This window comes from Dermacentor andersoni, chromosome 5 (assembly GCF_023375885.2).
Source record: "Dermacentor andersoni chromosome 5, qqDerAnde1_hic_scaffold, whole genome shotgun sequence".
NCBI lineage: Eukaryota > Metazoa > Arthropoda > Arachnida > Ixodida > Ixodidae > Dermacentor > Dermacentor andersoni.
In genome coordinates, this window is record NC_092818.1 from 92,615,220 (window position 1) to 92,631,245 (window position 16,026).

Below are 16,026 nucleotides of genomic sequence, written 5' to 3' on the forward strand. Positions count from 1 at the left end.
GAGTCCCACTCCGTCTTACTCAACATGCGGTATGTCGAACCGTACTCACAGAGCATGTGTGCTAGGAGTGGAGGTCTCCCGCAGGACGGGCAGGCGTCGTCGCGATATACCTCGGTGTAAACTTCGGCTACAACGGCCAGACACGGATATGTGCCGGACTGTAAGAGTCTCAGAGAAACGGCTTGCGTGTTATTCAACTTGGGATCACGGGGTGGAAAGACCCTTCTAGATATGTAGAAGAATTTCATAACCTCGTTGTAAATAGCCGGAGGGACCCGCCGTGGTTGCTCAGTGGCTATGGTGTTGGGCTGCTGAGCACGAGGTCGCGGGATCGAATCCCGGCCACGACGGCCGCATTTCGATGGGGGCGAAATGCGAAAACACCCGTGTACTTAGATTTAGGTGCACGTTAAGGAACCCCAGGTGGTCGAAATTTCCGGAGTCCTCCACTACGGCGGGCCTCATAATCAGGAAGTGGTTTTGGCACGTAAAACCCCATAATTAATTAATTAAATAGCCGGAGGGTCCCTGTTGCCGAGGGGGGGGGGGGGGGAAGGGAGTCGGCTCTCTTCGCAGATAAAGCGCCGTCTGCGAGCGCACGCGCAGCCTCCTGAGCAGACTCATTGACGTTCGGGGGAGTATACTCGGCCTACCCTGCGTGAGAGGGAAACCAGTGAATCAAATGATGCCTCAGAGCATATGGACTCGAGACGCTAACACGATCACCTTGCTCGGCGATGCAACCCTTCTGAAAAATTGGCAACGGCTTAGCTCGGCTATGCCAGGACATACGTAGCGAAAGCTAAGGCATAGCATGTCTAGCATTTGTTAATCTTGATTGCAAGTACAGGTTAGTCTGGTTGTCTAGCTATGTTACGGCGTTTAGCCAGTCGTTCGGCGCGCTGTTCGTCTGTTTCCTGGGCGATTCGTTTCCACTTCATCTCGTTGGGATGTCGATTCCAGGCCTCCTCCTGCTTATCAGAATTGTCACCGTCCAAACTGCCGCCTCAACTGTGGTTGTGGCGCACGCGAGCTCTACTTTTCAATCCTCCGACATGTTATCAGGTATGCGACTCAGCTGGCGGAGCGAGCGGAGGCGAGTGCAACGACGAGAAACGCGGTATGACGAGGAGCGCGGTGTGACGTCATGTGCCTCCTAGGAGCCCGGCCACGGCGAAATCGCAAGTTCGCGGCCAGTAAAGCTTTCGATTTAAAAGCCCTAACTGCTGCTTTGGAATCGCTAGAGATCTCGGACCCACGACCGTCTAGCAGAGCGAGGGAATGGTGGCCTGCTCGGCGACTTCGGGGTCTGATCAGCGAATCGAGGCGCTATTGGAAATATTGCCGCTGGAGTCAACCACGACGACGGCAAAGGTCTTCACATCGCTATACTCCGCTGCGTCGATGAAGCTTGCTCTGGTGTATAGCTGCTTGAACTGTTTGAGGATTGCTGTTGCTCTGACCTTGCGTCTGCTCTCGTCGTGGACGGGATGGACGTTTCCGGGCATGGCAGCCACTTCGAATTTGTCAGGAATGCACCTAGGGATAAGGGTACTGACCATCGGGAATTACACAGGGCGGTAACTCGGCTCTTGAAGGATGCGTTTACCTGACGCTGTGGTGGTCAGGCGAGCGAGTTGCGCGCGTTCCTGGGCTTCGCAATCCCTTCGGCGGTGTTATTTACCCCATGTTTGACAAGATTTTCGGTATGGGTCCTGATGGGTAGCCCGAGAGCCCTTTTGACTACTCTGCGGATGAGAGCGTCGAGCTTGTCTCGCTCCGCTCTGAGTCAGCAGTGCATCGAAATTGTGTACGTGAAGTGGCATAGACCAGTCTGAGGAAACTGTTTTCCCTCATGCCTCGGTGTAGGTTTGCGATTCTGCGAACGAGGTGGAAAGCGTTGTCCGTCTTCGCGATGATCTTGCGGAAAGCCGTTCCGTCCTCGCCTTTGAATTCGACAAGCATGCCCGGGACCCGAATGACGTCGACCCTGGGTACCGCCGCCGTAACAAATGTTAAAGCTGAAGATGAGTTATGCCGTAATTTTAGTTTTCAGCGAAAATTTTATATGAACTGGGCAAATGCCTCTCTAAAAAAGAATGAACCCTTGTTTCACGAAACAAAGCGTGGATTTCCAGTAAAATATACTTAATTCACTAAAGACGAAGGAGAGCATTTTTCCAATTTGAATATTTTATAAGTTTGAAGTCCTTTCACTTCAATAGTAAAATATCCACACCCCCAAAGATTCTTTTTGTGATTTTGAACGATCAGAACTTCTGTCCCGAGGAAACCCAGACTAATTCCGCCCGCGTTCAATATTATATATTTTTGTTAAATTGCCAACTTACTTTTCGACGAAGTACCTCCCATTGACCCCGAGATTACTGGCTCTTTGGGGATATTTTAGCTAAGGTGACGAAGCTGAAAATTTGTCTGACAAATCTTCACATAGCTTCTTGCGAACAAATGCAAAATGTGTTGCAACATTACGTATATATTGCATTATAAAATCCCTAAATTGCCAAAGTTAGAAAAGAACGGCAAATTGGCTAAATTTAAGGATGTTATAAAATGTGTATTCACCCAATTTCATTAAAATTTTACAGAATTCTCTCCTAGGACTGAGAAATCTAGTACTGTAGCTTCTTCTGAGCCATGAAGTGGGTGGTGCTAGGGTTTTGAAGGCTCCCGTATCCGTTTATTTCTTAAGGTACTTTAAGGCAGCCAGCGAGCTATTTAGGGCCGGTCTGGCGGAACTGCTTCTGGCATTACTATTTAATTCCATCTGCTATCTGAAGTACCCCCTTTCCCACTAGGCACTTTCCCGGTAGGCTGGTGCCTAGTGGGAAACCGCGATGAGGCCACTGCACTGGAGGAGTCAGCAAGCTGTGTTCAAATAAGGACATTCGCAAAGGGGCATCAACTGACTTTTTCTAACTTTAGCTAAAATATTAAAATGGAACAGAGAATCATTTCCCAATATGGGCCTTCTTTCACACAGCATAAACAGCTGAACTGAGGCAAAGTGAAAAAATATCTCCTCATCAATCCGCATAACGTTGCAACATAAAAAGCGCGTATTTTAGAGAATAATTTTCTACATATTAAATATTTTACTCTAAATCTGTACAACCTTTCTCACAGAATTAGGATGAACTCTTATTTTCAACTTTTCAACAAGACACTTACAATATTCGTGGGAATAAACAGGGTGCCTGCAACTTCCGCCGTTCAAGTTCACTTGCTCGGGTTTCCGTAGAAGAGCCGTGGTTATTACACCAAGTGGTTAAACAATCAGGTCTAGTCTACATTGGCTGCCTAACATTCGTCTCGAATGCGTAAAGCTTTGCTGTTAGTTGACTTCCTAGCTTAGATTTGCCAGTTGTCACTCCATACCCAAGCAACAAATAAGTATGACACGTAAGAAGTAAATAATAACCGTCCGATCTCCATAACAAGCGCTCTATGTAAACTCCTAGAACATATATTTGACAAATAATTGGTCCAGCACACGGAAAACAATAATTTAGTCTATCGTAAAGAGCATAGCTAACGCAGGTACCTTTCAGCTGTTAAGCAACTCCGCGAGGCAAATAAGTAATTTTACGAAAGGAATTAACTTAAAAGAAGAAGTTTGCGTGATCGCCTTAGATTTATGAAAGGCATTTAACAAATTATGCCACCAGAAACTTATCGAAGAAGTGAGAACACATGGTGTCGATTCAATATTCATCAGGTAGACTGAGGCGCACTTGAATATTCGATGGCAGTTTGTGGAAATCTCCGACGCGCGCTCAAGCGCTTTGCCTGTCACGTCTATAGTTCCCCGGGGTTCTGTGATATGACCGTCATTATTCCTTCTCTGTATTAACGAGGTTGCTAATGGCGTGAGTCCACAAATTGAGGTTCGCCTTTTCCCAGACGATTGTTTGTTGTTTTGTCGAGTGAAGAGCGTTCTGACTTAATAAACGAGTTCGTAAATATGATTTCCGACTGATGTTCTACCTGTAATATGCAACTTAGCTTCGACAAATCGGCATGCATGACGGTGACAACAAAGAAATCACCAGCAGTATTTGATAATAAATTGAGTAAGAAAATTCACTAGGCGAATGACGAAGGTTAATTAGTTCAGCTTGACTAATACACATTATCTGAATGCGGAAAAGCGCTGCAATAACTCGGAATGCAGCGATGGTAATAGAGATAAGCGGATTTTGATGTAAAACAAGACAATTGTTAGCCCCGCATTGAAGTACGCATGTGCAGTTTGAGTCCCTCGCCGATCACACCGAATAAATAAGATTACAGAGTTCAGCCAGAATCAGAGTACAGCCTCTCGCTGTGAGATTTATTTTTAAGGCGATAGCGTCAAATGGCGGGCATCCCCGATGGTCTGGGAAACGCGGCAAGCGGTACAGAAAGTCATGTGACCACGCCTTGCGCAGACACGCGTTCGCGCCACTGCTCGCGCGTTCGTCGTCGTCTTCTTCCACAGCTGGCTCAAAAAATATATATATATATATATATATATATATATATATATATATATATATATATATATATATATATATATATATATATATATATATATATATATATACAGCGTCAGCTGTGTGCTTCAGCCCTTGGTCAGAGTGAATTCCAGAACTGTTTGTGATGGTCTATCGTGCCGGAAATATTACTGCGAGTTTACGATGCGGCATTTGTGCCGCGTGTGTTTATTCATAGCCGTGATCCGGCGAAGGAACATTGCAGCGAGCATCGCTGGCGCTGCGCTGCGCTTTGCCTGAAAACAGGATCCCGCGGCGACCACTACGAACACACATCCTGCGTGTTTGTTCCATGTTGTTTTATTTCGCTCCCGAGTGAAGTTACGACGAGAAAAGTTTTCCAAAGACTGGTGCCTACTGTTAGCGGCGGGTGTGTTCGTGTACTGTGTCGCTGCGTTTTTCGTCGGACGGGGCGAAGTGATGGAGCAAAATCATTCTCAGGAGAAATTAGAAAAGTGTGCGCGCATGAAACAAACCTGCAAGTGTCTGAACAGAAAATATTTGCAGAAGATGCCTTCAACGCAAAGATTTGTTGCCGTCAACTTAGCGTGAACGATCATTGTCAGCAGTGAGATAGCCATGCGTCTAGCGACGGTGTTCGAGCGTTGTGTAGCACCGTTGATTGATTGCTGTCCACCAGTGCTCACTGCACGCGCAAGCTGTAGAATGCGTGCTGTGAAAACACAATACCAAAAAATATAAATTTTATGCCATTTAAAACCAAGAGTATTTATTTAAAACGATGAATGAAACATTGTTGTGCCTTGCTGCCTCAACCGTATTCTCGCTCCGGGTTTGTAATGGTTGCGATAAATGCATTGTTTTATATAAGTACTTTTTCAATAGCAACTGATTCATTTTAAGCTTGGAAAACAGGTTGTAGATGCGCCGTGTACATGTGAGCAAGCGCAAAAGCCTTGCAGAGATGCTCTTTCTACTTTTGTCACTTGCAATGAAGCAAAGAGCAGACGACGGGCAGCGTTGTAGAAGGCACGGGGTTATTTTTCTGTCGCTATCCGGCATGTGCTGTAGCACAGGAGAGTTCTACTAAACCAGTCATCAAAATACAAAAGTCTTTATTTATACCGAGAATTACGCGCTTCAGGAGCACGATTTTTCGAGCGGGACTATTTTAGTCGCGGAGGCAATCGGCTGTCGTGCTTCGGTCATCTGGGCGGGGCCTCCCCTTTTTTTCTAAAGTTGTATCCGACTATAGACTTATTTCAGGCACTTAAACCCACGACTTCCGGTGGGACTCGAACCTTCGAGCTTATGTGGAAGTCGAAGCACACGACCTTTGATATTAAGGCGAAGTTAATTAAGGCACACTTAATTTATTTAGAGGTAATTAAGGAAAATGGCAAGTAATTTATTGAATATCTCTTGAGCGCGCAGGCTTTTGCCTTCCCTCTCTTTGGCGTATGCTAAAGTGGCTGTCACTTTTTTCTAAATGCTAGGGAACGGGATATGTTACGGCACGTTGCTCGCCAGGGCCAGCGCACGAAAACTTGCTACGCATTGATAGACAGCGAGGTTAAGATTGTTTTATCAATTATAAAGTGGCATGTTAAATATATGTCCCGACCATGCACTTGCGACCTCCTGGATATCAAACCTAACATGTCTAGCGCCAAAATTTTCAAACACTCATTTCTAGTTAAAGCAATAGAAGACTGGAAAGACAGATGTATTTTAACGTGCAAATTCGATAGCGCGTTTTGAAGGAAACTGTAGTTCCTACTTGTATAATTCTGGGTTCTGTGATGCTGATATATGTTGTATGCTGTTGAAGCTGTTTATATATTGTAAATGTATCGTTTTAGTTTGTTATAGTTGGTATTAGTTCCATCTGCCTTATGCTATATATGTACAGGTAGTATGTATGTCCCATGCATTGTGCAATTTGTACACCATCTGTACTGTTTAGCTTCTTTTTTTTACAATTGCCGCTTGTATTTTGTGCGCTTGCTTTCTGTCTTATTTTTTGAATTGACGCACACTCCCTGTAACAGCCCTGGTGCACAGCAATGAAAACAGATCAGATAAATCAAAGGCACTTTATTTTAATCCATTTCAGTCCCACGGCAGCCGCTGCTCAGCCGTCTGCCGTTGCTACCGTCGGAGGCGTGTCCCAAGACATGGTCCAAATGTGAGTAAAAGGTCTGCCAAGCTTTGCGAACCTCGCGGCGCGTAGCACAATGCACAAAATGGGCGGCGCTACACCGCGCAGAATATTCTCGCGAAGTTAGCTTCCCTATTTCTCCCTATATATGCGCATCACTTCTCAGCGTGTGTTGCCGCATGACGTGTGTTGCCGCTGTCCCAGGTACCGTTAGACAGGCTACTATACATAATTGCTACTTTAGATAATTGGGATTCTTACGGTGTTAGGCGAGCACTTTCATTACTTCAAAAGGGTTGTTGTTGTTGCTTAGTACTTCCCTGGTGATTCCATAGACGTGATACCATCAAGAACTCCACGTCCGATCAATGCAGACACTAGAGAAAAGCTAATAAAAATGATGAGATGGTGCGAATCATCAAATGTCAATAATAAATCATAAAAACATCAGCTCACAAGATGCATGCAGAGTGCTGTGTTCTTCCATAGCAATGCATGACTCCTTTGTAGGAACAGAACAGCATTGTGAATAAAAAGTAACGGAAACCGTAGTTCCAATTTCATCTGGATCAACATTTACTCATGGCAACCATTATTAAAGTACCACGTTCCGCAGCTAAGCGATTACTTGGCGCCCTCTTCGACCATCAACAATTAAGTAAAGCACACCAGCGACAGTGTACTGCAGGAGGACGGCCTCTTCGAGTTATCTCAAGTCATTCTTTGCTTGCCTTAATTTGTGTTGTCATGTCCTTCCAGATTTCCTAACGCCTTGACTTGACAAGGTAGGGCAAGGTAGGTGTGGTCCGTGTCCTTGTTAAAGTTTGTGCGCACGTGCTCGACGCCGAGAGCTCGAACTGCTGCGTGCGCCACTCTTGGCTGCAGAGAAAGCGTACGTGCGAGAAGGCGAAGGAGGATCAGTTCGTGACAACATACGTCGCTTCATGGTTATGCTATATGGCGTCCTAAGGAAGTTGATTGCGTAAGGCATATTGGCTTGTGCGGCGTATATGCAAACCGGCGCTCATAAAGCTTCTGCGAACCGTCGATTAGATACGGGCCTCTGTTCTGACCTCAAAGCAATGAAGTGTGCGAGATTTCCCGTGCCGTGTATTGCGTGGGCGGAGCCCTGTGGAGCGGAGACAGTGTTGTTTCACCGGATGAACTTGGATTACCTCAGGCTCATTAACGTGCACCCAATGCATGGTGCACGAGCGTTTTTTTCATACATCCCCATCGGAATGGAATCGAACCCAAGACTCTGCGCTCAGCAGCGAAACACCATAGCCATTCAGCCACTGTGGCGGGTTAAGAAAAGCATAGCTGATTTGGGGATCCTTAAAGACGTTTCTTTTTTTTTCAACGGTCTTTTTTTAGCTGGCGGGCTTCATGTTCCGATAACACGGTAACTTGTGCAGGAGATGCTTGATCTAGTAAACCCAGTGCTTAAAGGGCGCGTCACCAGGCCCCATAGCAAATTTAGGTTACAAGCTGAAAGTTCTTACGTGTCCTCTAGGGAGTGTTTGGCCGTTAACATTTTTCATATCGGCTCATTAATAGCCCAGATACAAATATTTCTGGGCCACGAACTATGATTTCACAAGGCGAGCTCCACTGCATAGCGAGACTCTCGACTCGCCCCGTCTAGCCTCCGCAAGCGAAATTCCTTCCTTGCGTTCTCCCATACCGGACCTCGAGGATCGTGTGAGGATCACGTCACAGGCCCCACCTTCATTTTGTTTTCGCCTCGCTTTTTCTTTCTTTATTATTATTTTTTTTTTTTTTTTTTTTTTTTTTTGCGGTGCGGCGCATTTTTGCTGACGGCGTGGCGCACGAGCTGTTCTGATTGTCTGGTCTCGTACAGCGCACGCATACCGGTATAATTCAGTGCTACACGAAAACTGAGGCAAAACAAGCGGATCGCGGAGCATGATCACGAGCTGGAACACGGTAGAAAATGGGAGAGTTGCGGAACCTCCGCACGCGCATTGTATGCTCTGCGCTCGTGTGCTCTCGGCCAGAACTGGTGAGGGTCTCTTTTAGGGTCCAAAAAGACACAACGCTTCGAGCGCTTTAAACCCTGGCAGAACGGCCGATAGCGCCGTGCGTCAGGCATTCCTCATCTGCGGCAGTGGCTGTTGTAAGGGTTAGGGTCGGGCATGTCAAAATGGGTAGCTGGACCATGCCGTCGCCAACGCTAAGGACGTTGTTTTAGGTAGGGACCTGTTCTCATCGAGAACGAGGAATACTGGATTTATAGACAGTATCTACACAAAGAGTGGAGAACGTTGTATCTCATCGGCCTTAGATGACTCAAGCGAAGCACACACCGAGGAACCGAAAACGTCTGCTTAAACCCCCTCTGTCCTCCCTCGATCCCTAGGTCCGGGAAACTGCTGTGCAACCTTCGTCCAATCGCAACGTCCAACGTCATCGAAAGAGGCGCGTTGAGGGCGAGGGTTCACGCACTCGCTCCCGCACTTTTGTTCACTGAACACACAGAACGGAGGGGAGCCTCGTAGACAGGGGTTCTCACGCTTGACTCAAGCTGGCGCGTCTTGGTTCCTGGGATGACCCAGCAGTTAGCTTGGGCGTCTGTAAAACGACCGTGGCGGTTACCAGAGTCCGTGAGGGAACGCTTTAGAACACCCTTTTTCAGAAGTTTCTTTCTCCCATTGGTACGTTTAGGCGACAGTGAACCCACAAACAACACCCGATCTGCCACACGTGTCTCGCCCTGCTGGTGCCGTAGGACTGTCCGAGGGGCCGCATTGTTGGCTTCACGAAGCGATTCGTCGCAGCGGGGCAGGAGAGGCTAAAAAGTCCCTACCCCCGCTGGCCGATCGTAACACTCTTTCCCTGCCAATAGAATTCTGGGCACCGGTGGCGCTGTTGGCTAAAGTGCAGGGTGTCACCTCGTTCAGGCCTCGGTCGGGATCTTAAACGTTTAACTTTGAAATTCGGGAGAAATACTAACGAAATACAGGAACCTATAGCATCAGAATTTCTAAATATGAACGAAAAGCAAACAGAAATTGAAAAAATCATAGAGTCTTGGTAACAACAACACACAACAGTTTCGGTATATTAGGAACTGGTAGACGTTGTGCTGAAGGAAATAATACAGACAAGTAAAAAAACTGTTTTATTGGAAGGAGGGAACCACGTACATGGTGGAACAAGGAAATAAAGCAAGCTATAGAAAAGCGTAAGCAGACGTTTAGGTATCATCAAGAAGCCAAAAAGTTGGGATTACACGAAGAAGAGGTTCTCCTTAGAAGAAACAAATACCGAGAAAACGAAAGGGTGGCGAGTGAGCTCGTGCAAGAGAAAATTAAATATACAAGTGAACGTTGGGCGCGAAACATGTGCAAGAGAGACAAAGCCGCACCAAAAATATTCGGGACCATCTTTTAGCACTCGGAGACGATACGCTGCGGCACATGAGAAAAGGTATTAGGGATAACTTCGGCACGAAATAATGCGTAGTTATGGCTCAAACAAATCCACAAATAACAGAGAAGCCTGAGAAATCAAAATTTAGCATAGACATCTTTTATTGAAAAAAAATCAGAAGAAAATATCCCTAATAACATGACAGTAGGGCCCAATGAAATCCCAACACAGCTAATTGAAAACCTCGGTCCAAAAAGTAACGCACTGGGCACTAATGCCATATAGCAAGTGATTAGACCGAAAAAAATTCCAGGTGGGATGTCGTGAAAGCAAGGTGAACCTCATCTACAAAGACAAAGGTAATAAGGATGAGATGAGCTCGTACAGGTCTGTTACAGTAACGTCGGTGATATATAGAATGGCAATGCAAACCATAAAATTGGCATGGTCGAAGTGGGTGAAGAAAAATGATGTACTGGAGGAACTGCAGAATGGGTTCAGGCCAAGCAGACGCTTAGGGGATAATATGTTTGTATTAACTCAGTGCATAGAGATTTCAGTAGCTCAGAGTAGACCTTTATCGGTAGCATTTCCAGATATTAAAGGAGCCTATGACAACGTATAGAGGGAATTATTAAGCACGAAGTCATAGAGGACGATTTAGTGGAACTAATGAGGGAGATATATAGAGGCAACCGAGTACAAGCTGTATGAGAAGGCTGGAAAGGTAATAAAGTGGTGGCAATTTACAAAGGACTGAAGCAAGGATGTCCTCTGTCTCTCTTGTAGTTCACGCTTTATATTAAAGGCATAGAAACGAGACTGAAAAACAGCGATTGAGGGTTTGATTTATCCTATATGCCTATTGGAGAAATGGTGCAACAGAAGCTTTTTGGTCTGTTGTATGCGAACGATGTAGTAATACTAGCAGACAATAAACGAGATTTACCGGCGCTGGCAAATATTTGTGGCAACGCGGCGACAAATCTAGGCCTGAAGTTTAGCATAGAGAAATCGTGAGTTATGACTTTTAATGACGAGACGAGTAATAATGTGGTCTCAGTTCAACAGCAAGCCATGCCCATAGTGAAGCAATAGAAATGCCTCGGCGCATGCATCAACGAAAGAAAGACTTAAGCACCCTCTAAGGGAATCCGAAAATAAATGGGAAGCGTAACGCTGCAATAATGAAACACAGAGCACTGTGGGGCCACACTAATGGCTCATTCACGCCCGCGACTTGAGGAGGTCGCGCGACCATTTGCGACTCGCGATCAAAAAGCGACTGCAGGCGAGTGATGTTCACACCGGCAAGCCCGGCTGGGCGCGACCTGCAAGTGGCAATCCCAGACATTATCGGTCTCAGCGAGAACTCTCAGAATCTACGCAGAATTTGCCGCGACGCGGGAGGAGGCCGGATGTAGACACATGAGAGATCACTTCCGGTGCGCCGCTGATTGGTTTATCAGTTTTGCCACCACGGTCGCGCGACTGAAAAATCGCACAGAGAGCTACTGGCCCAAAATGGCAGCTTTTCGAAAAAGAACGACCGTTTGCGACTATTTGCGACTGGTCGCTTTGCGACCAACTTGGTCGCGCGACCACTGTCAGTCGTCGGTGTGAATGAGCCCTAAATATGAGGCGGTGCGTGGAATCTGGAAAGGAGTAATGGTGCCAGCGCTAACGCTCGCTTTCTACGTTGTGGAAATTGCGATCAAAGCAGTGCACGAGCCTCATTTTTTTACATTTGCAAGTATACGGTCACCTCTCGTCTCCCGCTTTAAGCAGAATGGACACTATGCTGCGGTGACTTGAAATTCACGCACTCCTGATTTATGTAACAGGTTCTCGCTCTCCGCGGCATTTCGCCACTTCTTTATGTGCGCACTGTACAGAGTCAAGAGCGGTTAATTTAATGTCGCTATCGCCAGAACTGAACCAGATTAAAATTCTGGAGACAAAAATCAACATCGTATTGGCCTAGCGTGACCGAGCCGACGCCCGCACGTAGTGGATGTATGGGCACGAACTCATCGACTGTTGGTAGACTTTCCTCTTAACAAACTCGACATCTGGTCTATCTCGGCACTGACGGCTGGAAAGGGCCGACGCTCTTGAACTTCGCAAGTTTTCATTCATTTTGAGCACGATTATATATATACAAAATCGCGTTGTCGGTGTGATGTTTTCGTTCTGTGGTCGCTTTCACAAAGACTGACCGAACGATAGTCCTCAGACTAGTTCGGTCGCCGTTACGAAAGCCTGTCACACTGCGACGACTCGCTATCGTTAGTCATGGCGGTGGCGTTGTGACAGAATGTGACAGAATGCCTCTCAACGACACAGTCTACACACTAGTCTGCCAATTGTCGGTGTTGTTGTCGTGCTGGCGTAGGTGTCAGGCAGTCCTAGTGTCACCTCGACCTGCCCTTACTATGCATGACGTCCTTTCAAAGAGAAATATTGTCATCTACCTTAATGTAGCCCGAACGTACTTTGTATAGCTTCGTGCTACATTAGGATGAATGACAATTTTTTCCCTGTCATGATACTTCCTCCTCTTTGCGGGATGCGCAGAACTGATTTGCCATATGGCATCTTTTAGGATGCGTACAAAGTAACATCAAAATGCCGATGGCTCTTTCGGCGGGCGACGGACTCGAACAGCGGACTCAAAGCAAATCACAGCAGCTGGGCGCGTACCCGTATACACCGGCGCTGCCCAACGGTGTTTGCGCTGCTCTATTATATTATAAAATATACCTAACACAAAATTTTTACGTGTGTTTGAACCTTATTTTACATTTCCAGCCCTTAACACACCTCGTACGAATGTAAAAGGCATTCTTAACTAAAAACAAGGTCAAGAGAGGATCCTCGTATAGTTCTGCTTTGGCTTCGAAATCAGTAAGCTAGCTGAGCGCACGTGCTTTATTTATTCGTTATATAAATGAACTCTTATAATTAAACAATTTGCGGTTCCTGCCAGCGTTGATCTTTATATACAGCAATTTGCTATACTGAACTGGTGGCATATGCGCTGGTGTGGGCTTACACTTACTATGCTTATGTGAGCATGGACCTATGTGGGCGAGGTATGGATGAAAGCTCATAGCATGCCTCGATCCGTTTTCTTTCTGCCTTTTCCAGTTTCAAGATGATTGTAGAAATGCAGAAGAATGGTAATGAGGAAATCAGGACGCTGATGACGGATATGCATATGATGCAGAAGGATGGTAATGAGCAAAACAGGAAGCTGATGACGGATATGCAAATGATGCAAAAGGAGTTCCTGGGAGGCGTGAAGGATGTGATGGTGGAGACATCTTCGATGGTCATGGGCGCACTGGCGACGGTGACCATGCAAGTTACGGAACAGGCAAAAAAGCATAGTGAGACAATTGCGGCCATGCAGCAGGCCACGAATGACGCGACCAAGATGAACCAAGAGACGGTCCGCGCGATGCAGCAGACCACGGAGGCCGCGACCAAGATGAACCAAGAGACGGCCCGCGCGATGCAGCAGACCACGGAGGCCGCGACCAAGAGGAACGAAGAGGCGATGCGTGCGGTGCAGCAGGCTACGAACGACGCGACCAAGACGAACCGAGAGATGGTCCGTGCGATGCAGCAGGCCATGAATGACGCGACCAAGATGAACCAAGAGACGGTCCGCGCGATGCAGCAGACCACGGAGGCCGCGACCAAGAGGAACGAAGAGGCGATGCGTGCGGTGCAGCAGGCTACGAACGACGCGACCAAGACGAACCGAGAGATGTTCCGTGCGATGCAGCAGGCCACGAATGACGCGACCAAGACGAACCAAGAGACGGCCCGCGCGATGCAGCAGACCACGGAGGCCGCGACCAAGAGGAACGAAGAGGCGATGCGTGCGGTGCAGCAGGCTACGAACGACGCGACCAAGACGAACCGAGAGATGGTCCGTGCGATGCAGCAGGCCACGAATGACGCGACCAAGATGAACCAAGAGATGGTCCGCGCGATGCACCAGACCACGGAGGCCACGACCAAGAGGGACCAAGAGGCGATGAGCGCGATGCTGCTCAACATGGCGGAGACGCGCAAGATGAATTCGGAGACGACCAAGTTTGTCAAAGAGAGCATTGACAAAATGCTTGAAGCACAGCAGAAAAGCGCCGAAAGGGTAGAAACAACGTGTGAGCCACCCCCCAATCGGTATTGCGCCATGCAATGATCGTACGGTGGGAGCAAATAAACATCGGAGACAGCAACTTTGCCACCTTTGCCGAACAGTAGCCATAAGATCGGCCCTGTGACGCATATTTTTTAAAGTGACAGAATGGCTAAGTCCGGTGCAATGCTTTTCAATAGATATATATACCGCAAAAATATGTGAAACCAACTTAAAGGCTATATAAAGCCAGGGTCCATTTTCCCGTTTTCACCTCACATCTGGGGTGGCATTAGACACCAATGTTGGTCTTCGCTGCTTCCACGGCTTAGCTCTCTACCCTGTAGCAGCCCAGTCCCATAATTCAATTAAAGTTTCACACTACTGCCACCATATGATCTGCCGTGTGAGGCAATTACAACACTACCCTTCTCGGAGGTTATGAACAGCGGCGCACAACAACGCCTCAAGCAGACACGTCTCGCTATGTGTTCTGTGTACTACGTGGACAAACAGCAGTATTGAACGCAAAGTAACTTTTACCATCAACTCACCACTCTCACATTGCACTAAACGGTGAAGAAATTGAACATTCGCCGTCAACATCACCGCTAATTATCGTCAATCAAGGTAAACAGCGCAGAAAGCTTCTCTTACGTCGATTCCCACAGTGCGTAAGATCCGCATATATTTTTTTAAATCGGGCGTTTCGCTTAGTTGTTACCCCTTAACACACAATAGAACGAAACAAAAAGTTTGGCCGATATCTACGACATGGTGCTCATACTACTTTCTGCGACGTAGACGCCATAAACGGGGTGCTGGCCAACGTGCTGAGAATCTGCTCGGAGACCAAGCACAATCCGCGCTGCTACATTTTTCCGGTAACAAATCCTATAGCGCAGAAGCCCACGCACAAATGTTTAAAGAGTAGGACGACAGGCCGTGTGCAGTTTACCATGGTGTCGGACTAACAAGTACTAACAGCGACAATTCTGTACTTTTCTGGTCAATAGTTCAGTTTGCGCGGTTTCTGCGCGCATAACTTAATTTTTTAAAATCCAAACGATGAAAACTGTGCGGGCATACATGGCGCGGCGTTTACGGCGTTTGAATTGTGCGCCATTTCCCGCGCACTCCATTAACTCCAGCCGGTACACTGCGTTACTGCGATAAAGGAGGTACTTCATCAAGGAAGCCAAGCAGAAAACTTTCATACACTTGAAACTTGCTCTGCGCTTGCTCTGTTGACCGCGTTGTAGACCACGCCAAGTCACTCGCTATAACTAAACGTGTCGCTTGATACTCAGTCACATATCCAACAGTCGTTGCGGCTTGAGCTGATCAAGGACGTTATTGACGCAGAAAATTGGCTTGCCGTGAACTAGAATGTACAAACAACTGCATAAAGGCAAGAAATTGGCCCCAAATTTCCCTGGGTCGGAGTCATGCAAGCTTGATATAGTGGCACAGATGGCGCTACGTTCAGCAAGAACGCGGTTGCTCTGACATTGTTAAGCAAGAAATAGCGTTATACTGCAAAATTGGTATTAAATATTACAATTCATGTTGATGTATGCATGTACTTGTATGAATGCGCGTTTTCGCTGTTAACGCTTCGGCGCATTCCTGCTGGAGACCGTGCACGTGCTTTGCTCGTGAGCTTCCTGCGTTTTGTCTGCTCTTTGTGTGCTTCGCTGTGACTTCTTTGGAATATTCCTCGCTCTCTTTTGGCGTCTTGTTGCCCCGGAGATCACCATGATCTCCTCCAACTCAGCCACAGCAAAGGTGAGTGAGTG

The 16,026-nt window shown here is 47.0% G+C and overlaps 1 protein-coding gene across 1 annotated transcript in view; it reads left to right on the forward strand.

Moving 5' to 3' along the window:
* Positions 1–15,800, forward strand: part of LOC140218362 (uncharacterized) — a 97,276-nt gene extending 81,476 nt beyond the window's left edge. The window contains exons 4-5 of the mRNA XM_072288089.1: positions 6,634–6,705; positions 13,225–15,800. Of these exons, the coding sequence (XP_072144190.1) occupies positions 6,634–6,705; positions 13,225–14,290 (1,138 nt within the window). The 3' untranslated portion in view covers positions 14,291–15,800. The remainder of the gene's footprint in view (positions 1–6,633; positions 6,706–13,224) is intronic.
* Positions 15,801–16,026: the final 226 nt, after the last annotated feature.